A 22,708-nucleotide genomic window follows, 5' to 3' on the forward strand; every position below is an offset into this window, starting at 1 on the left:
GACAGGTATTATCTCTGCTTTAAACGTCTGGTAGAACTCCCCTGGGAAGCCATCTGGTCCTGGACTCTTATTTATTGGGAGATTTTTGATAACTGATTCAATTTCTTCGCTGGTTATGGGTCTGCTCAAGCTATTTCCTCCTGATTGAGTTTTGGAAGCGTGTGGGTGTTTAGGAATTTGTCCATTTCTTCCAGGTTGTCCAGTTTGTTGGCATATAATTTTTCATAGTATTCCCTGATAACTGCTTGTATCTCTGAGGGATTGGTTGTAATAATTCCACTTTCATTCATGATTTTATCTATTTGGGTCATCTCCCTTTTCTTTTTGAGAAGCCTAGCTAGAGGTTTATCAATTTTATTTTTTCAAAAAACCAACTCTTGGTTTCATTGATCTGCTCTACAGTTTTTTTAGATTCTATATTGTTTATTTCTGCTCTGATCTTTATTATTTCTCTTCTTCTGCTGGGTTTAGGGTGTCTTTGCCGTTCTGCTTCTATTTCCTTTAGGTGTGCTGTTAGATTTTGTATTTGGGATTTTTCTTGTTTCTTGAGATAGGCCTGGATTGCAATGTATTTTCCTCTCAGGACTGCCTTCGCTGCGTCCCAAAGCGTTTGGATTGTTGTATTTTCATTTTCGTTTGTTTCCATATTTTTTAATTTCTTCTCTAATTGCCTGGTTGACCCATTCATTCTTTAGTAGGGTGTTCTTTAACCTCCATGTTTTTGGAGGTTTTCCAGACTTTTTTCTGTGGTTGATTTCAAGCTTCATACCATTGTGGTCTGGAAGTATGCATGGTATGATCTCAATTCTTGTATACTTATGAAGGGTTGTTTTGTGACCCAGTATGTGATCTTGGAGAATGTTCCATGTGCACTCGAGAAGAAAGTATATTCTGTTGCTTTGGGTAAGGGGGATCCTGTGAGACAAAGTACCAGAGACATCGCTACAAGCATGAAACCTACAGACATCACAATGACTCTAAACCCATATCTTTCTATAACACTGAATGTAAATGGACTAAATGCGCCAACCAAAAGACATAGGGTATCAGAATGGATAAAAAAACAAGACCCATCTATTTGCTGTCTACAAGAGACTCATTTTAGACCTGAGGACACCTTCAGATTGAAAGTGAGGAAATGGAGAACTATTTATCATGCTATTGGAAGTCAAAAGAAAGCTGGAGTAGCCATACTTATATCAGACAAACTAGACTTTAAGTTAAAGGCTATAACAAAAGATGAAGAAGGGCATTACATAATAATTACAGGGCCTATCCATCAGGAAAAGCTAACAATTATAAATGTCTATGCGCTGAATATGAGAACCCCCAAATATATAAAACAATTACTCACAAACATAAGCAACCTTATTGATAAGAATGTGGTAATGACAGGGGACTTTAACACTCCACTTACAACAATGGATAGATCATTTAGACACACGGTCCATAAGGAAACAAGGGCCCTGAATGACTTGACAGATATATTTAGAACTGCAAGTAATTTTCTGTGTCTACGGTGGGGAGAGTTCTGTGTGTGGGAGCAGTAAGATACGGGACAGAGGCCAGCTCCTGAAGGCGCTCAACATCTGCATTTTACCTTGGGAATGACAGAAGTTACTAGCCAATTCATCTGCTATTCACAACTATGTATTATTATAGCTACCATCATTGCTAACATTCTCATAATTACTCTGTGAAGCTAAGTACTACCATTACATCCATTTTACAGATGCTGAAACACACACGCAGAGATGAAATCACCTCCAGGGCCACCACGCAGCTACTGCATTTCATTTAATTTTTTCAAGTTTTTATTTAAATTCCAGTCAGTTTAACATACAGTATAGTATTAGTTTCAGGTACAGAATTTAGTAATTCATCCTGTACATACAATTCCCAGTGCCCATCCCAACAAGTGCCCTCCTTAATGCCCATCACCCATTTACTGGGCACTTACTGTGTATTAGGCTTATGAGTGCACATAAATAAAATGCAAATTCTGTCCTAAGGGAACTCATAGCTTAACAGAGGAAGAGATGGACCCATTAAAAACAAGTGTGAGTATAGCACCCAGGGGTTCCAAGGAGGGCATGGTCAGTTCCATCTAAGAAGAGGGTAAATACTGGTAAGTAATAGGATCAGGTGTGCTTATTTAAAAAAAAGACCACAGCAGCAACGGTGAGAAGGAAAGACGTGGGAGAACACGCCCTGGGAGTGTCGCTCATGAACTACAACAATAGCATGGGAAAGAGAGCAAAAGCAGAACAGAAATCAGGGGTGATGGGCAAGGAGAGAACAAGGCAGTTTCTGAGACATTCAGCTGGCTGGACGGCCAGAACATAACCCTGTACTGTTTGGGATGGTAGGAGCAAAGCAGTGGGTTAGGATGGCCATCAGGCTTCTAGCATAGGTGGCCAGGGTGAATGATGATGCTACCCTGTAGGACAGGCATAAAGAAGAACAAAATGGGGTAACAAGGAAGATGATGGGTGTGGTTTTAGATGCTTTTGATTCAGCATCCTTACGGGGCAATCAACCAGGTATGGGTATGTCTCTGCTGGAAATACAAGCCCTCTTCTGATTTACTCCATGATTTCTAATTAGGCCACCCACCCATTCCAAAAGCTTTAAGTACCACAAATAAGCCAATGACACTGAATTTTATATTTTTAGCCCTGTAAGAACAAGTTGCCAAACAGGGACTTAACACCTAATCTAACTGCAGCTTCAGTCTCCCTCAGAAAATTTTCCATCAGATCAGTACCAATGAGTCTGTCACAATGGCAGAGAAGTAGTCTACATATTAACCCCCCTGCTTTTCCCCTAAGGGAAAGCCTCCTTGCCCAAAACAACCCTTTTCTTTTGCTAATAACGTTCCTGCCCCACCTCCTTCTCTAAAAATCTTTCCACTTAGTGTAACTCCTCAGATCATCCTTCCATTTGCTAGAGGGGATGCTGTCCTATTCATGAGCATTAAAAAAAAAAAAAAAAAAAAAAAAGCCATTTAGATCCTTAAAAGTTACTCTGTTGAATTTGTGTCATTTAACAGATTTGGTGGCAGCAACGGGGTCCAAAGTGAACTTTGCCAGCATTTGGGGGCAAGAAACACAGGTGTAGGAGCCGCAAACCCTTTGAGCTCCTGGTCTTTCCTGCCACTTCTAAGAGCTGTGGGTCAGTTCCTGTCAGTTCTCTCTTCTGAAAGACAGACAATCCCATACACTGTGCCCTCCAGCGACTGACTCAAAATGATGGAGAGTGCTCTTTCAAAAAAAGGCAGGTCATGGTCACCTCACTGCTCAGTATCTTCTCAGACTTTTTACTGTTGCCACGGTCTTCTTCGACTGTTCTGAGTTCCAGTTAGACACTGTTCACTGTGCAATCCGCCCCCTTCCTTCCATGACACACACACAACACAACTCCACTGCTACCCACACAGAGGCAACACCAATTGCTCACAGTTCTTCACAACTCTGGACTTCCTAACACTGTCCTCTGGGATGTCAATCTCCTGCCACTTTCTTGTTTTCTTTGATTCAACTTTTCGTCCTACTTCAGGACTCAGCTTGCCATCCCCCACTCAGAGACTGTATTCCTTATCTCCACCCCCAGAGCACTCCTCTTTCACTCTATGTGCTGTGTACCTGGGGGTCCCTTCCAGTGAAGACACATGTCCATCAATCTCGGGGACTTCTCGGGGACAATCTCGGGGACTTCTCGGGGACAATCTCGGGGACAAATTTCTCTGATGCTTTCCTTTCCTTTGTTTTCTCTGTTCTTCCTGAGTCTTCTGGATTGAGACTCTACTGGTTTGCCATTTATTCTTATTTTTATTTCTTTCTCTTAATTTCTCTCTCTGCTCTATTACATTTTTATTTTATTAAAAATTTTCAGGAGATTTTCCTTGCACGCTATTCTTTTACGTCTTGTGCTTGAACATTAGAAGTACTCAATAAACATCTGTTGAAAGTGCAGATAAAGTTTGGATGGAGAGAGAAAATTACGGGAACATGAGCTGAGAGAATAAAGGCCTAAACTCGTCAATTTTCTTCATGATGCAGGAGTCAGAATGATTTTCTAGGTGTGAAGAGGAAGGCAGGAAAGGGGTTTAGGGAATGGATGCAGGTTTAGAGTAGAGTTTGGGAGGGGTAGGGAGTGGAGAAGACCCAGCTCAACTGAAGGGTTGTCAGGTAACACTGGGACGGAAGATGTAGACCATCCTTACAGGACAGTTGCAGGAAAGGACGGCAGTGAACCGAGAGCAAACAGGGGGCATGTACGCACATAACACAAAAATGGAACTTAGTATTTCTGAAGAGTGTACTGTGTCCCTAATCTTTACAAAAATCCTTAATATTCATAACTTCAGGAGATGATGACTGCAGACATCTTAAAATAACACAACAATACAAATTTCACTACTTAAAAGTGGGCTTCTAATTAAATACGGTAGGTTCATCCACATACATGCTTACCTCTTCTCTCTTCACACATTTCACTAAAGTGAGAATAACAGAATGTAAGAGCCCGCAAAGATAAACGGGAGAAAAGACAAAAAGCAGGCGAGCAAAGTAAAAAGTGAAGTCACACCTGTGCAGACAGAACGGAACATGAGTATTTTTCATCATCGCTGGAGACACTCCGGATCCCGGACGGAGGATGAGAGCAGAGAAAGTGGAAACTAGCTGAGAGTCTGCACAGGGAGCAGCTGGCTCTCAAGGGCCCTCTCTCAACCCCGAAAATCCAAACTGTTCTGCTTTTCTTCTTCTCTGCTGAAACTGAATCACAGAGACCAGCCTCGGTGATGACAGGCAGGGTGGAGAGCTGAGAAAGGGGACGGAGACCAGGCGGGAGATTCAAGGAAAGTTCCCATCCTTCACACCCAGTGCTGGACCACAATAGTGGGTTCCCACACATAACTCGTGCCCTCACCTCCCACAGGTGCACCCTCTTCTGTCACATGTACTCCTTCTAAGAAGAAAATAAAGAATTCTTATTTGAAGAATCAAATGCTGCTTTAACTGCAGGTCAGCTCAGCTCCCCGAGCGAGGCTCACCAACTCACAAGACCCATGTGTTTGTGATCTGCTTTTCAGGATTTCATACTTCCATGTGAAAGACAACCAGACAGTGTAAGACATCTGACAAATGCTTCGAACACAAAAGAGAGAAATTGAAACGAATGAGAAAATGGAAGCTTTAGAAGGCAGAGGTAATGCAGGGAGCACAACAACACATCACAAAACACTTGTAGCTAAGACAGTATATTGCGTCCATGAAAGAAAAACTGGGATGCTATAAAACAGGAATATGAGGGGCGCCTGGGTGGCGCAGTCGGTTAAGCGTCCGACTTCAGCCAGGTCACGATCTCGCGGTCCGTGAGTTCGAGCCCCGCGTCGGGCTCTGGGCTGATGGCTCTGGGCTGATGGCTCAGAGCCTGGAGCCTGTTTCCGATTCTGTGTCTCCCTCTCTCTCTGCCCCTCCCCCGTTCATGCTCTGTCTCTCTCTGTCCCAAAAATAAATAAACGTTGAAAAAAAAAATTAAAAAAAAAAAAACAAAAAAAACAAAACAGGAATATGATACAAGAGGCACCTTCAGAAAATTTTTAAAAAACTGAATGAAAAAGACAAAGGAACAAAAAAAGAAGAAAAAGCAAATAGAGACCCAACTCAGAAAACTCAGAAAGGCCAGAGAAAATAAACGAAAGCATTAGAGAAAGAAAAAAGAAATCCCCAGAATTATAGATATGAATCTATTAGAAGGAACTCACCAAATACTCCCTACATAGAATGAAAGAGGATCAATACAAAGACAGATCATGAGATTTCCAAACACCAGAGATAAAAAGATTCTAGAAGCTTTCAAACTGGATTAAAAAAAAAAAAAAAAAGGCAGAAAGACAAAAGAATTAAAATCAGAATGATATCACTGGTCTCCACAGCCTATCAGAAGATAGGAGACAGTATAGAAAAGCCTCCAAAACTTGAAAGAAAAATGGTTACCCGCTCCAACTACCAATAAGACACAAATACAGTATAAGATTTTTGAACATAAAGGAATGATAATTTTTCTCTTAAGCATATTTGCTTGGGAGAGAAGTAAAATCAGAAATAAATAAAAAATAGGAAATGCACAGTGCTAGCAAAACCAGAGATAAATCAGAGAGCCTGTAAGTGGGAACAGCAAAGGCAGACCCAGAAAGGACAGTGGTGCTTCAGGCCCAGGGGACGGCCAGTTCACTTTAGAGGAAGGGGAACATGGCTACAGGAGGCATTCTGGGGGCTGGTGTGCGTGAAGGAACGTGCCGGTTTGTTCGTTGCTATGTTTATTTGTATGAAAATCTCTGGATAGATATGTGACCGATCTACTATTTGGATACATTTGCAGTTAGAACACTCCACAAATGGGTAAAAATATGGAGCAAATCTTAAAGTTTAAAAAGGGTTACTAAAAAATGGAAGGACAATCATAGTATTTGATTTACTAAACAGGGAATACTTAAAAACTCAGACACACTAAATATTCACTTACCCAAAAAGGTGTTAAAAACAGAGCTGATAATCAGCTGGTTTGCACTATACAGACTTTACCACTTCCTAACGTAATAAAATACTTCTGTACCACTTGGTAAATAGCTGCTGTCCTGGGATGGCGATTGCCCATGAGAACCATCGTGACCTCTTTGTCACACTCCCAATGTCGACATGATTCAGCCATTACAGGGTAACCATCAGCATGAGGGCCTCAAGACTCCACTCCAGCTCTAGGACCTGCCTCGGGTTGACTCTCTCTCTGACTGGTTGCTTGTGAAGCCACAACAGTTTTTAAATATTTTAAGTAACGCTCCTAGACTTGGAGAGACCAAGTGAAAGTCTGGAGGTAGGAAAGAGCTCAATCCCCCATGACTATAACAGAAACTCAGCAAATGTATCTAAAACTTAAGATGTGCTGTGCAACTGAAGGAATACAAAAGAAGATGACTCCTTTTCTTGAAGTAACAACAGTCCAGTTGGAAATGAAATTTACATCCATATATGGTATGTATAAAAAAGGCAATTAATGGGAAACGGTAATATTGGGTTGTGAATACCAATATTTAAGGATAACATGGTGTTATACAGATGATGTTTTTATGGCAACTGATAATAAGTACTATGTTTTGGCGATATGAGAGCTCAACTTAAAATCATTTGTGTATCAGCAGAGACTACTGTTATATTTACCCAGAATCGACATGAATAAATGAATCCATTTCTTTCCACATATAACTTAGATTATGAACAATATTTTAAGCTAAATAAATATACTGAAATTAAATAAACAGCTTGAATATTTTTACCTAGCTGTTCTTAGGAATGTATTTTATTTAAATGCACTTCATAGCCTTAGGTACATAGGTGTTATAAAAGGCTTTATTCATTAATTTTTTAAAGTTTATTTATTTAGAGAGCCAACACAGGGGAGGGGCACTGAGAGGAGGGGAGAGAGAGAATCCTAAGCAGGCTCCATGCTGTCAGCAAGGAGCCCGGTGCAGGGCTCAAACTCGTGAACTGTGAGAACATGACATGAGCCGAAATCAAGAGTCAGAGGCTTCACCGACTGAGCCACCTAGGCACCCCACAAAAAGTGTTAAATACTATGATTAACTTGAACCTGAAAAAGTTTTTTTTACAGAAACAAAGCATATACAAATCAGTAAAAAATCAATAGGCTGTTACAGATTTATAAAAAAAAAAAAAAGGGAAAATCAATTAGAATTTTTTTTTTTTTTTTTTTTACTCTGGAATGAGAAGTGATTCTTAGTATCACCATTATGCATCTATCAGGCAGGCAGGCTCAAGAGATACGATTTCTGCACAAGTGTTAGTCCCTAAGGAAGGTAAGGTCTGACTGGAAATTGTGCTCTACCACTTAGTAGCAAGCAGAGAAGAGCCCACTTCTTTAAAAAAAGTAAAATAAAAGGGGCTCAGTTGGTTGAGCGTCTGACTTAGGCTCAGGTCACGATCTCACAGCTCGTGAGTTCGAGCCCCGCGTCAGGCTCTGTGCTGACAGCTCAGAGCCTGGAGCCTGTTTCGGATTCTGTGTCTCCCTCTCTTTCTGCCCCTAACCCACTTGTGTTCTGTCTCTCTCTCAAAAATAAATAAACATTAAAAAAATAATAAGATTAAAAAATTAAAATAACATAGAATAAAAATATAAAAAATAAAAAAATAACAAAAAAAAAAAAAGAGAGAAGAAAAACACAGCATGTAAGGTTTAAGAACAGAATTACTTCCAGGACTCCTATAATTACCATTCACCATCAGCTGATATTAAAACCCAACTGGTGCAACCTTTTGCTTTCAACCTGTGCAAATAGGATCCTTGCTATATAAAAATTCACTGTTTTTCTATTCTGTCAGTTTACATAATCACTATAGGAAATTTGGGTTCCTCTTTCCCTGTTAAGAGTACCTGAAGTATATTTGTAAAAAAATAATTTTCTTCCTAAATTTCCTTGGTCTGGTGAATAGTTTTATTAAAAGAGATGCCTCTATGCAACTTGGCCCTACACGTTCATCTTGATTGCTTTTTAATTTTTTTTTTAATTATATGAAGATAGAGTCATGAAAACAATCAATGAAACTCTCACTTTTGAAATTATGATTTGGAAAACCATTTGTGCAGGACTAAAAAAACTCCCTAATTCCTACCACACTGGCTTTCAGTTGCATTGAGACCACCGGACTCCTGGCTCTGCTTCCATTCTGGTGTAGCCTGTGTGCCCCGGAGGGCTCCCCATGGGCTACTGTTGGGGCCTCTCCCAGTAAGGCCGTGTCCATATACAACTATGACACTTCACCCTGACAGCACTTTACCCAGCCACCTCCTTCACTCGCATGCCCCAGTATCTTAGACTTTACAAAAGACACTCCCGTAAATTTAGGGTAGGCATTTCCAGCAGAAATTCAGCAGCACAGCAATTCTTATACATGGCTTTACTGTACCCCCTTCCTCGCCCCCAGAGCAGCAGTCTCTAAAACTTCACTGCTCTCGTGACGTTCCATCCCACTGCGCAACCGTCACTCTCAGATGGCTTTGTCTCCTCAGTATTTCATTCAGTAGATGTTTACTGATTACATAGTATGTTCTAGTCACTGGGCCCTGGGCTTGCAAAACTCAACACGAGCCACGATCCCCACTCTTACAGAGGATGTGGACCAGTGAGAGGGCAGGTAATGAACTGCCAAGCGTAACCAGTATTATGCAGGAGTACACAGTACTATTTCAGCATGTGAAATTAGCACGAACAACTTAATCTCACCTGGAGGGTTAGGAAGGGATGCCCAGAAGTTCTTTCCAAAGTGTTGCTTTTTCCCCAAAGTAACATTAAAGCCAAGCACTACAGAGAAGCAGGCACAGGCTAGGAGAGAAGGGAGGCAGTGTGCAGCAATGCTCAGGAGGAGCCCATGCAGCAACCTGAACTAGTCCGCCTGTGTGGCGGGAACAGAAGAGCAAGGAAAGAAAAGAGTCGTGAAAGGCAAGACCAAAGAGAAAACAGGGGCCAAGGCCGGGGGGTGGGGTGGGGGGTGCGGATTACAACACCAGCGATCCTGGCCTTTGCCGTTACCATGGAGAAATACTGCATACAAGAAAGCCAGGATCAGATCTGTGGTCTAAAACCTCTTACAAAATGCAAGAACCCATCTAGAAAACTTGACGCCTGTAGGAGCATTAGAAATTCAGCCCCAGCAGTGCTCCATCTTCCCAGGTTTGGTTCTTGCCCCAGCCTTTACCTACAAGGCCACCTTTCCATTTCTTGAAATACAAATTATGTTCCTTACAATTTTTTAAAAAAAATTTTTAACGTTTATTTATTTTTGAGACAGAGAGAGACAGAGCATGAATGGGGGAGGGGCAGAGAGAGAGGGAGACACAGAATCTGAAGCAGGCTCCAGGCTCTGAGCTGTCAGCACAGAGCCCGACACGGGGCTTGAACTCACGGACCGCGAGATCATGACCTGAGTCGAAGTCGGACGCTTAACCGACTGAGCCACCCAGGCGCCCCCCGTTCCTTACAATTATACCCGCAAGTTTTCTATCCTATAAATCCTGAGAATTCTCTTTTCTCGTACTTTTCGAAAGGTCAACAGTGGCAATTTAAGTACTGGTGTACAACTTGCGACAGGTCTCAGGGTCTAAAACCCCTATCATGAGTTAATTTTATTGAGATCATTTATTCATGAGATTATGGTAAAAGTTTCTTGGATCCTATTTTCAAAAACTTACATTCCAACTTACCTTTCTGTCATTATCATATTTAGAATGAATTCCCAAAATATCCCAGATATTAGCATCTGGAAAAACATTTAGGAGAACACTCTTCACATTGTCCACAGTGAGTATATTGTCATTCTTCACTTTTTGGTACATCTGTAGAAATAAAGATTTTATAATTAATTTTCATCTTATGGCAATTAGTTTTCTTTCTTTCCCTGAGTATGCCGGCAATTTATAAAAACAAGCTTTCTACTTTGTAAGTTCTAACTATACCATATACATACATATATACACACATTCCCCCATTCACAAATAATTTTATTAAAAAAATTTTTTTTTCACATTTATTTATTTTTGAGAGACAGAGACAGAGCGTGAGCAGGGGAGGGGCAGAGAGAGACACAGAATCTGAAGTGCACTCCGCGCTCTCAGCTGTCAGCACAGAGTCCGATGTGGGGCTCAAACCCATGAACCATGAGATCATGACCTGAGCCCAAGTCGGATGCTTAACTGACTGAGCCACCCAGGCGCCCCGATAAATAAATCATTTTAACCACACAATATTTCTTCTTCCAATAAAAACTGCTTTATGAGTATTCCATAGCTTTCAAAAATACTGTAACAAATTTATGTTATGTTCTATTTTGGTCTAACTAGACACTATGATTCTTAGTAAAATGATGGTTTCCGTCATTTAAAAAGGTATGTATAAAATATTTCAAATGCCTTATTTCACAAAGGCTTTCTTTTCATTCTAGGCTTCCTCTGTACCTCCGTTCTTCACCACCCCACCCCCCATTCCCACTCCATCTCAAATGTTGTAAGCACACTGGCATGAGGTAGGCTGTTACTCCTTTATTTTCTTGTTTCACTTGTCCCTCATTGTACACCATGCCAGGCACTCCGCTAGGCATGGGGAAAAGGAACTACTCTGCACCAAGAGAGAAGGCCTCTCTGAGCAGAAACCTCAGCTGAGACATAAACATGAACACAGAGTTAGCATTAAGGCAGAAGAAACCAGTAAAGTACAAGTACCATTAAGTAGCAGTTTGATATACAGGTATCCCTCGCCTCTCAAAAGTTCACGTTATGCCACTTCTCTATTACAAGAGTGACATCTGTTTTCACCAACCAAAAGAAATCCAAAGAGGATTTTTGCTTTTATGAAAAATGATAAAAAAGTGAAAACAGTGTTCAGCATCTGTTTTGCAGTGAGTGAGGACAGTGTCCCCACCAAGCTCCTTCCCCAGGAACTACATTCAGGAGCATCTCAGCATCCAGCCACCAGAGTCTCAATTGTGTCTATGAACATCTGTGCTTAATTTATTTTGTGCATATCATTAGCAAGGTGTGTCCTAAGGTACCAGAAAAGCCTTGAAAGAGGTTAGTTTTTGGTCCTGGAAAATACTAGAAACATTTTTCCATATAAACTGATGGTAACTGCTTCTTTACTTCATACCATTTGTGTCTACAAAAGGTTTCAGGAATGCTCTACTTCAGGAGTGGGGGAGACCTGTATTAGTTGAGAGTATTATTCTCAGTTTCAATTCACTTGTATCATTATGGCCAGAGACAATAAGGAATCAGCATTCTTCTTCATTTTCATTTTCTCAGTGTAAACCTGGTAACCTATTCCTTTAAAAAGAGGCAGTCTAGGGGCGCCTGGGTGGCGCAGTCGGTTAAGCGTCCGACTTCAGCCAGGTCACGATCTCGCGGTCCATGAGTTCGAGCCCCGCGTCAGGCTCTGGGCTGATGGCTCAGAGCCTGGAGCCTGTTTCCGATTCTGTGTCTCCCTCTCTCTCTGCCCCTCCCCCATTCATGCTCTGTCTCTCTCTGTCCCAAAAATAAATAAACGTTGAAAAAAAAAAAAAAAAGAGGCAGTCTATAATTAGATCACACAATTTAGTTTTATGAGCTTCTCAATTTATGGGCAGGTTTTCTTCTCATATTGAGCAGCACATGCTATGATCTTAGTAACTGAAAAAAAAAGCAAAAATTTCAGCCTTCTATAAAGCATAAACAGGGATTAGAAAAATGATATTTTGAATACGGCAAAAGTTATATATGAAAAGTTACTGAGATTAGTCCTTTTACAAATTAGTCATTTTAAAACAGTAGATATTCCTAAGGTATCTAAGGCAGCTAGAATGTCTAAATTACTTAGATATATAATGATCCAATCTTCTCATACATTAAAAAAAAATTTAAAACTATTACATAACTCGGTAAGCAAAAACAGCAATTTTGGGTCTCTACTTCTCCATACAAATTTTATTTATTTTTCTATTCTTTCTTGCTTTATTAAGGTGTAATTGACAAATAACACAATACATTTAAACTGTACAACATGATAATTTGGCAAATGAATACGCCGTGAAAGAACTGCCACCACTAATTAATATATCCATCGCTGCACACAGGTTTTCTTTTTGGTGAGAACACTAAAATTCTAGTCTTTGCAATTTCAGTTACACAGAATAGTATCATCAAACCATAGTCAACATTCTATATATTAGATCTCCATAACTCATTCCCCTTAAAACTGGAAGTTATACTTTTCGACTAACATTTTCTCACTTTGCCCAGCCCTGTGCCAACCGCTTTTCTACTCTCGGTTTCTAGGACTTCAGCTTTTTTAGATTCCACATACAGGTGATATCACACAGTATTTGTCTTTGTCTGATATATGTCACCGAGTCTAATGCCTTCCAGATTCACCCATGTTGTTGCAAACGGCAGGATTTCCTTCTTTTTAAAGTCTGATGTTCTAATTCACGTATATGATGCACCATTTTCTTCGTCCATTCATCCACTGATGGACACTTACATTGTTTCCATACCTTAGCTATCATGAATAATGTTGCAGTAATCGTGGGAATACAGATAGTTCTTTGAGATACTGATTTCCTTTGGAAATACACCTAGAAGTGGGATTGCTGGTTTAAATTGTAGGAACCTCCTACAATTCTAATTTCTTGAGGAACCTCCAGACTTTTCCATAATGGCTATACCAGTTATAGTCTCAGAGGGTTCTGTTTTCTTTACATCATGCCAGCATTTGTTTTCTTGTTTGTTTGATAATAGACACCCAAGGTGACAGCTCATTGTGGGTTCTGATTTTCATTTCCCTGAGGATTAATCAAGCTGAGCATCTTTTCATACACCTGCTGGTCATCTGTATGTCTTCTTTGGAAAAATTTCCATTCAGATCTATTGCCCATTTAAAAAAAATTTTTTTTGAATGTTTTTTTTTTTTTTAATTTTTTTTTCAACGTTTATTTATTTTTGGGACAGAGAGAGACAGAGCATGAACGGGGGAGGGGCAGAGAGAGAGAGGGAGACACAGAATCGGAAACAGGCTCCAGGCTCTGAGCCTTCAGCCCAGAGCCTGACGCGGGGCTCGAACTCCCGGACCGCGAGATCGTGACCTGGCTGAAGTCGGACGCTTAACCGACTGCGCCACCCAGGCGCCCTGAATGTTTTATTTTTGAGAGAGAGACAGAGCACGAGTGGGGGAGAGGCAGAGAGAGAGAGAGAGGGAGGGAGACACAGAATCCAAAGCAGGCTCCAGGCTCTGAGCTGTCAGCACAGAACCCGACACAGTGCTCCAACTCACAGGCTGTGAGATCATGACCTAAGTGGAAGTCGATGCTTAACCAACTGAGCCACCCAGGGGCCCTTCTATTGCCCTTTCAAAAAAATTTTTTTTTTCCTTTTGACGTTTATTTATTTTTTAGAGGAAGAAAGAGCGGGAACGGGGTAGGGGCAGAGATAGAGGGAGACACAGAATCCAAAGCAGGCTCCCAGGCTCCCAGCTGTCAGCACGGAGCCTGACACGGGGCTCAAACCCACAAACTGCGGGATCATGACCTGAGCCGAAGTCAGACGCTTAACCGACTGAGCCACCCAGCTAGCCCTTATTGCCCATTTTTTAAATGAGTTATTTTTTTGTTTTGTTTTGTTGCTGTTGAGTTGTATGAATTCCTTGTATATTGCAGATATTAATTCCTTACCGAATAGGTAGTTTGCAAATATTTTCTCTCATTCCACAGTTGCCATTTCATTTCACTGATGGTTTCCCTTGCTGTGTAGACATATTTCATTTTGATATAAACCCCCTATTTTTTTTGTTTTTGTTGCCTTTGACTTTGTTGTCAAATCCAAAAACCATTGCCAAGATCAATGACGAAGAGCTTACTTACCCTCTATGCTTTCTTTTAGGAAACAGTTTCAGGTCTTATGTTCAACTTTTTAATCCATTTTGAGTTAACTTTTGTATATGGTGGAAGATAGGGATCCAGTTTCATCATTTTGCATGTGGATATTCAGTTGTGCCAATTTACTCCACTCTGCTTCCTACTAATCCTAATTTTATGTTGACAAATGTTAAATTTTAAGTCCCAAATTAGATCCATTTCATCCTCTGCTCCTTTGTACAGTTATTGTCATTTGTACTACATCTATATGTTAAAATCTACTTTAGTCAATCTTGTGCAATTCAAACACAATAAAATATATTCATATAGCCTTTTATATTCACCCATATATTTACATTTTTATTTATGGTTACCATTTCATTTTTGTGTGTGAATCTGAGTTACCATCTGGTGTCATTTCCTTTCAGCCTAAAGGATTTCTTTGTATTTCTTCTTCTTGGTATTTCTCCTGAAGTAGCACGGAATTGGAAGGATCCTAGTTCATGTTACTTCTTGTTGAACTTCTGAAAATAAACTTATTTCATGTTGTTTGTCCACTTTTGTGCTTATGGTGAGATGGTTAATGTGTTGTCAGTTACCTATCATGGCCAAAAGTTAAAGTCTTTAGGTACTTTTGCATTCTCAAACATGCATTCAACAAATATTCATCAACTATGTAATATCCTATTTTTTGGATCTTAATCTTGTAAGGTAGGAAGAGAAAATCAAATTACTTGTAAGTTTGTATAGCCAGTGTGGAGAGCTGAGATACAAAGTCAATTGTTTTGCTATAAATACTGTACTTACTCTACCATAACTCTCTAACACATTTCAATAATTTTCATAGACTTTTATAATTTTGTCTGCTGTAATATTTCTTTCTCCTGATACTATATTTTCAAATTATTTCATATAGATAAAATAATTTTCTCATGAAAGCATTGGAATAATATTAAAGAGACTTTATAGTTCAGGTATTTTACTAAAAGACTAAATTTTGCTCAAATTATTCTGAATTAGTGAAGCTAAGTCACCTAAAGGATACATTTCCAACAGAATGGTATTAGCTCAATCATGTTTTACTTTTCCATGGGCTATTGAAATTTTAGGGTCAAGAGCATACATTGTTGGTTTTTTTAATGTTTATTTATTTTTGAGAGTGAGACAGAGAGAGCACAAGCTGGGAAGGGGCAGAGACAGAGGGAGACACAGAATCCAAAGAAGGCTCCAGGCTCTGAGCTATCAGCACAGAGCTTGACGCTGGGCTTGAAATCACCAACTGTGAGATCATGACCTGAGCCAAAGTCGAATGCTTAGCCAACTGAGCCACCCAGGTGCCCCAAGACCATACATAGTTTGAATAACCATGACCATTCTCACACTTCAGACCCTGGTGAATTCTAGTATGTTATAGGTATTCCTTCCTCATTCATTTTTCCCTCTCTTTCCTCTAATAAGTTAGCACAACTTGTAGGCTATGGCACACATTTAATACTTTTATGCTGCTTCGTAGTGAATCCTATGGTTTCAAAATGTAATTTGTTTTTCTAAGATACTACAGTATTATGTTGAACATCACAGTAGATAATTCAAAAGGCAAGCGATTGAGAAATATGCCATCACATGCAAATTAATGTCTGATATAAGAGTCAAAGGAGAGAATTAAGATTACTTAGGTAAAGAGAATTTCAAAGGTCTTCAAGTTTTGTTAGTTTTGAATGTCATACTGATCCTTTTACGATAAGGTAGCCGGACTTCAATAAAAGATATGTCAATCTGAAGTCCTTATAAACTCTTACACTAATCAGTTAGTAAAATAGACTGAGATACAAGAATGACACATATTCCACAGCACTCTTTTACAGAACAAAGTGTATCCCCAAGTCACTGAGGGACACATTACTGTGTCCCAGGACAGTGAATGAATGAGGTATTTAGTGGTTTTCCCGGGGCTACAGAAGCAGGGTAGGGAGTTTACAGGGCTTTGGTAATTTCATTCTCACTTTGAAGAAGAACCAGTCCTTGTAATAACGGTTGAAAGCAAAAGACCAATGAATTAATGAAACTAGTTTTTAATCTATGATCTGACGTCCTTAATAATAACAATATAGTTCTTTAATATATCTTTTCCATGATGGGCCATAGTAGTTTCAAAACCTCAATTACAAAATAATCTTCTCACCTCTTGTTCTTTAATCAGGTGTTTACCAACTTCTAACTTTTCTTATACCATCTCTTTGTCAAACTCAGTACCCATCCTACCATTTCCCCCTCGATTTGCTGTCATGACGTGATCTCCTTCTCCTTTGAAATTCTCTAAGGAGGGTCTACATATTTTGTCATTTAGAATGTTTAACTTTGCAGTAACCTCTTTTATTCATAATCTTGTTCAAGACCTCATTCAAGAATTCATCCTTGACTAATCATTTTCTATGAGTATGTTTTCTTCTAAACTTCTATATACAATCTAAATTCCATTAGTGGCTGAATAAACCCAAGAAAATTCATCCACTCTGGCACAGTCTCAGTTGCCTAATTTGTAAAGTGGGGACGACATTATGTATTTCAGGCAGAAGCTGCAAGAATTAAATTCATCATCTGTATTAATCCTCACAATCATTTTTTTTATAAACTTTGAAAGATAAAAATAATAAATGATAGTAATTACAGGAATAGTGCAGGAAAACCCACTATACTTTCTAAAGAAATTATACCTCATGTACACACTCACATGTACTACAGAAAGAAACGCTTGTGACACATCCTGTTCTTCTGCAATATAGTTGAAAGCTCGCCAAAGAGCGACACCGACATCATCTGCTCCATCAACTTCATCATCTGTGTTAACAACGAACACAAAACCAATTCTGGGAAAAGAAGGTGAAGAAGGAATGTCACAACTACCCCTTGAGTCACAACCAACCACCATTTTTAAACATTACTAGACTACAACATCTAGATGGACGGAATGTGTTAATAGAGGGGGGAGGGGAAGTACTTAATTTGAAAAGGTTTGATTTGTAATGTCTATTCACCAACATCCGCCTACCTATTGGATTTTTCCAAACTGTCAAACTCTCTCTGGTGGTGATATTATTAAAGGATTGTGTTTTTCCAAGGATTGTGTTTTTTCCAAAAAAAAAAGGGAAAGTGTATTCTTAACCCAATCCCAGGGAAATGGATCCATCTATAAGCACCCAAAGTAATGAGATCACTCTCTCAGGAAATAACGGGATAAATGAGATTACCAAGCAGCTTTGATTAACATAGTCGATCATAAAGGTAAATGATACTTCACAAAAGAGCTGTGTTGTGTTGGGCATTAGAGACCACCACTGCTTTGAATCCCACATTAACACTCGATGCAATACTCCTTAATACAACATGAATTTCACAGATTTCCTTCAGTTGATAGTTGAATGTTATAAACTGACAATTACCTAAGAGGAATTTTGTGATAATAGAGAAGTTCAGCAAGTTTTATAAAGTCCAAGGTATATTCTTGGGCAGGATCAATAAACAGAACCTAAAAGAAAGTAGATAGTTTATAATCACTATTTTGTTTTAACATTTTGGAATTTTCATGAAATTCAAGTTTAGTCGGATTCCTGTAGCTAAAAGTATGAAATTCAAGGTACAATCTTTTTTTTAAAGAAATTTCTAGCAATACTAAAGAATTTTATATAAGAACTTCACAGATAATGAAGGATTTCTAAAGGCTGCACATCTGAATAAGACATGGAATTTAATTACCAGATTATTCATCCTCTTTCTGAACCACAGCACAAAGAAAATTTTTTTATGTGAAATGAAATATCGTATTCTAAATGTGCACTGGATTTTAATATTTTTAAAAGATAGTAAATGAATTTTGAAAAAAAATAGCATTAACATAACTGCTCTCTCTACCTTGCTGTAGGAAATTTGTCTTTGTGGGGAAAAAAGTATTTTCTACACATTTCAAAGTTCTATAAGGTTATTTAATATTGTAATAGTGAACTCAGACATGGATGGTAAAGTGATATTTATGTGTTTTTCCCTGAAATGTACTAAACTTTAATCATTAGTTCTTTATTATACAGAAGGAAAAAGTTCAATCAAATTCCTTTCAGAAAATGTAAAAGTAACTCACCACCAATATCATATTGGTATTATAAAAGCACATGTAAACAAGAAGAGGCGGATTATGTGACACTGCTGGCTTTGGACAGTCAGTCATGCCACCTTAAGCTTGTTGCATCAGGTAAGTATTTCCTTCTTATTACACAGATGTCTATTTACCAAGAACAAGGTAATCCAAAAAGAATGCTGACATCTCTATAAAAGATGTATATAAAATGTCAAAATAAACTCACCAAATTATGAAAATTACGCCTTATGGAAGGTACAGTTCCAGGGAACACTGGCTTTAGAAGCTCCTGGCAACTTGTAGGCCATGTAATGTACAGATCATCATTTTCTAGGTCATTGATCCACTAGAAAAGAATCCAGAAATCTTTAAGTATATTAACACTTAAATCATCTTAAAGCCAATTTTTATTCTATCAAACAAGTAAAATCATACACAGAAATTTATGTATTTCTGATTAAATGGAAGAAGCCAGTTGAATATTCTTTACATTAAGGAATACATCATGTACAACAATTTTTATTACCATGGCCTTTAAGAGTAAGCCTTCCCCCGCCAGAACAACTGACTTCTATTCAGGTTTGTTTTTCATATTAAAAAATAAAATTGGGGGTGCCTGGGTGGTTCTGTCAGTTGAGGGCCTGCCTCTAGATTTCAGCTCAAGTCGTGGTCTCATGGTTGTGGGATCAAGCCCCTCATCAGACTCTACGCTGGGTGTGGATCCTGCTTAAGATTCTCTCTCTCCCTCTCCCAGTAGCCTCCCCCAACCCTCGCACGTGTTCTCTCTCAATAAAAATGAATAGGTAAGATTGCATAGAAATTACTCTCCATAAACTATTTGAGAGAGATAAGTGTTTATCTTAATTATCAGCAGTAGAGGAGGCAATGAGGTCCTCCACCTCCCTTCTCAAATTTAAACCCTCAGACATAAGGAAAATAAAACATGATACCTTGGAAAGCCAATTAGAATCAAGAGGTAACTACTTACACTAGACTAAGCCGCCTGCCTGAAACATGCTAAAAGCGGGCGGAAAACATATAAACATTTGTTTACATGGAGGTAAGGTCAACCAACAATCAAGAGTCAAGGAGTTACAATCCTTGAAAGCAGGAGGCATTAAGGGAAAAGCTCCATGCTCACCTCAATTCTATCCCTAGGGGCATTTTCAAAATTGCAGCCTGGAAGAACTAATTTAAACTGAAAGTGACAGCCATATTGTGCTGGAAAGACAGAAGTTAAAATTAGGGTTTCCTAAATGGTAGGAACTGGGCCAGGGTGGGGGTGGGGAGAATACAGGAGAGGAGGAAACTGCAGGGAAGAAAACAAACCGTCTTTATACAAATTCCTCTCATTTGCTGACTACTAACCTGCACACGTGAGCATACACACACATACTCACCTCAACACTGCCAAAAAAAAAAAAAAAAAAAAAAAAGAAGCTAGGGGGAATTGACACTGGGAAGTTGAAACTGCAGCCAGGGCATGGTAATAAGGAGACAGAAGTTGAAGTTCAAAGTGTTAAGACTTTGGTAAACACTGTGCTTTGAGAAAAGGAGAGGGAGGGCTAGCCCCTAGAAGTGAGACACACAGAAGAGCTCTCACAAAGCCCAGAAACCTGCCTTAACAGAGCGGGGGGAGGCCTGCTGCCTGGACTGCTGGGCAAACCTTACAAGCCTTTGCTTCCGTGACTTTACATCGGCAATTTGGGGCTCCTCTCAAAAACTGCCATGTAAATAAAGGACCAAATATTACAACGTAAGAGAAAAACCAGATAACATAGGACTTACACAAGGACTTTAATGATTTACATATTAAAAAAAGAACAAAAATAGGGCCACCTGAGTGGCACAGTCGGTTAAGCATCTGACTTCGGCACAAGTCATGACCTCATGGTTTGTGAGTTTGAGCCCCGCATCGGGCTTGCTGCTATCGGCATTAAACTCGCTTCAGATCCTCTGTCTCCCTCGCTCTCTGCCCCTCTCCTGCTCATTCTCTCTCCCTCTCCCTCAAAATAAATAACTTTAAAAAAATAAAAAGAAAATGGATGGAAGGATGGAAAATGTTAAGAGAAAAACCTATTTTTTAAAAACAGAGCCAGCAGGATATTCTAGATTTTACTTAGTTTTTTAAAAAAAATTTTAAAAATGTTTATTTTTGAAAGAGAGAGACAGAGCACAAGCAGGTGAAGGACAGAGAGAGAGAGGGAGACACAGAATCTGAAGCAGGGTCCAGGTTCTGAGCTGTCAGCACAGAGTCCAACATGGGGCTCAAACCCACAAACTGTGAAATCATGACCTGAGCCAAAGTCAGTTGCTTAACTGACTAAGCCACTCAGGCGCCCTGGGATATTCTAGATTCTAAAACTCTATACTTAAATCCTAATTAGTTCTTATAGTTCTTAACTGTAGACTGGACACGGAGGAAGACAGTGATAAGTCAGCTGGAGACAGGTCAATCAAGTGTATATTAACTAAAGTACACAGAGAAAAAAACAGTGCAAAAATTCAAACAAAGGGTAAGAGAGATGAACGACACAGGCAAACGGTCTATCACATGCCCCTGAAAGTCCCAGAAGAAAGGAGGGAGGAGACCATTGGGACTGAAGAAATTAGGCGGCTTCTGCAGTGTTCTAGAGGTTTTGGAGAGCTGAACCAAGTCAGAGGCAGTGGTTTCAGAGAGAAGACTGAATTCAGAGACACACACACAGAGGGACAAGTAAGAGGGAAAATCTAGGGTAATTCATGGCTTTCAGAAAGGAGCAGCATACCAACATTGAGACAGCAGCTGTAACAGAAGCAGGTTGTTGAGGGGAGAGGACAGGAAAGGGAGACGGTTCAGTCCGGGACGTACTGAAGAAGTCCATAAAGACACGTGGGCAGGGGTAACTAGGTCAGCTGCAACAATTTCCATTTTGTGGTTAACAAGTATGATGGGGATTTGTGATTAGCTTACTTCTGCTACCATCTGTCCTGGTAATACTGAGGGGAGGGAGAAGGGAGAACTTCAGTCTCCCTGGAAAAGTAGGTAGTGATATATCTTGTTTATGTTTCTGAGATAACTCCTGCCAAGATGTGAAGGTAATGGGAACAGTTCTAAAGATCCTGGCAATATGCTAGGAATCCCCTATGAACTGGAAATCCTGGTAGACTCTAGCAGTGTCTAGATCAGTTCATTGTTCTCTGGGAATCCAAGGCCAGTGGAGGAAAAGGCACCAGAGTAGAGGATGTGAATATCTGATCCCCCTGATAACTTAATATTGGTTTTATGTGAAAAACTGGCCTTATAATGCTTTATGTATCTGTCCCACTGAACCTGATTAATGATTGGAGGCAGAGTCACTTTTAATATGGATCAAAATAGCTGGAGGTGTTTACTGAAAATGCAGATTCCTTGGCCGGCCTTCAGACCTACCAAGTAGCAAGAATCTCAGAATAGGGCCTAGGAATCTCCATGTAAAACAAGTGCCCTTGGTGATTCTTACCACAAATACTGCAGTTAGAACAAACACTACAGCAATGGCCCAATTTATAGCATGGGTGCTGGGTAAACTCACCTACGTGATACCCTGATCCACTTTGGAGAACTACAGAGACAATGGAAATTGGGTGCATAGGCCCAGAGACTGAACTGCCCATTTCTCACTTCAAGTAAATTTACAGAAGCAGCAGCAATGAGCTTTGTGAGCTTTATGAGCGTGACCTCACAAAGCTGCATCGAGAGCTGGCATTGAAATTCCAATGAACTACCTCTATTAGTTTCGTTGGTCGCAACTCTGGCCTTTGTATCTACTGGGCTGCCAAGACACTGAATAAAAGACATTGTTATTAACAGAGTAGAACCTACCAGACAATCTCCTCAGTGTCCTAGGAGCTACACAGGTCAGCAAAAGGACACAAGACTGATCATGGTGTTACACGATGACTCTCTTTCTGAGAGAAGCAAAACACTTAAAAGATTTATAATTTATACCTTTGGGTTTTCTTGAGGGAGTGGCATCAGCAAAATGGCTAAGGAATTCCAAAACTCCACCCTTACATAAAAGCAACAAAAAACGAGAAAATCTGGGGGGGGGGGGGAATCAACATCATAAGAACTATGAAAACTAACCAAAAGCTTGCAGCA

The 22,708-nt window shown here is 39.7% G+C and overlaps 1 protein-coding gene across 1 annotated transcript in view; it reads right to left on the reverse strand.

Annotated features, from left to right (window-relative positions):
* The window catches only part of UGGT2 (UDP-glucose glycoprotein glucosyltransferase 2), a 126,464-nt gene that overhangs the window by 79,067 nt on the left and 24,689 nt on the right, over nucleotides 1–22,708 (reverse strand). The window contains 4 exon segments of the mRNA XM_032593625.1: nucleotides 10,282–10,413; nucleotides 17,188–17,323; nucleotides 17,897–17,982; nucleotides 18,812–18,931. Coding sequence (XP_032449516.1) covers nucleotides 10,282–10,413; nucleotides 17,188–17,323; nucleotides 17,897–17,982; nucleotides 18,812–18,931 — 474 coding nt within the window.

Source organism: Lynx canadensis, chromosome A1 (assembly GCF_007474595.2).
Source record: "Lynx canadensis isolate LIC74 chromosome A1, mLynCan4.pri.v2, whole genome shotgun sequence".
NCBI lineage: Eukaryota > Metazoa > Chordata > Mammalia > Carnivora > Felidae > Lynx > Lynx canadensis.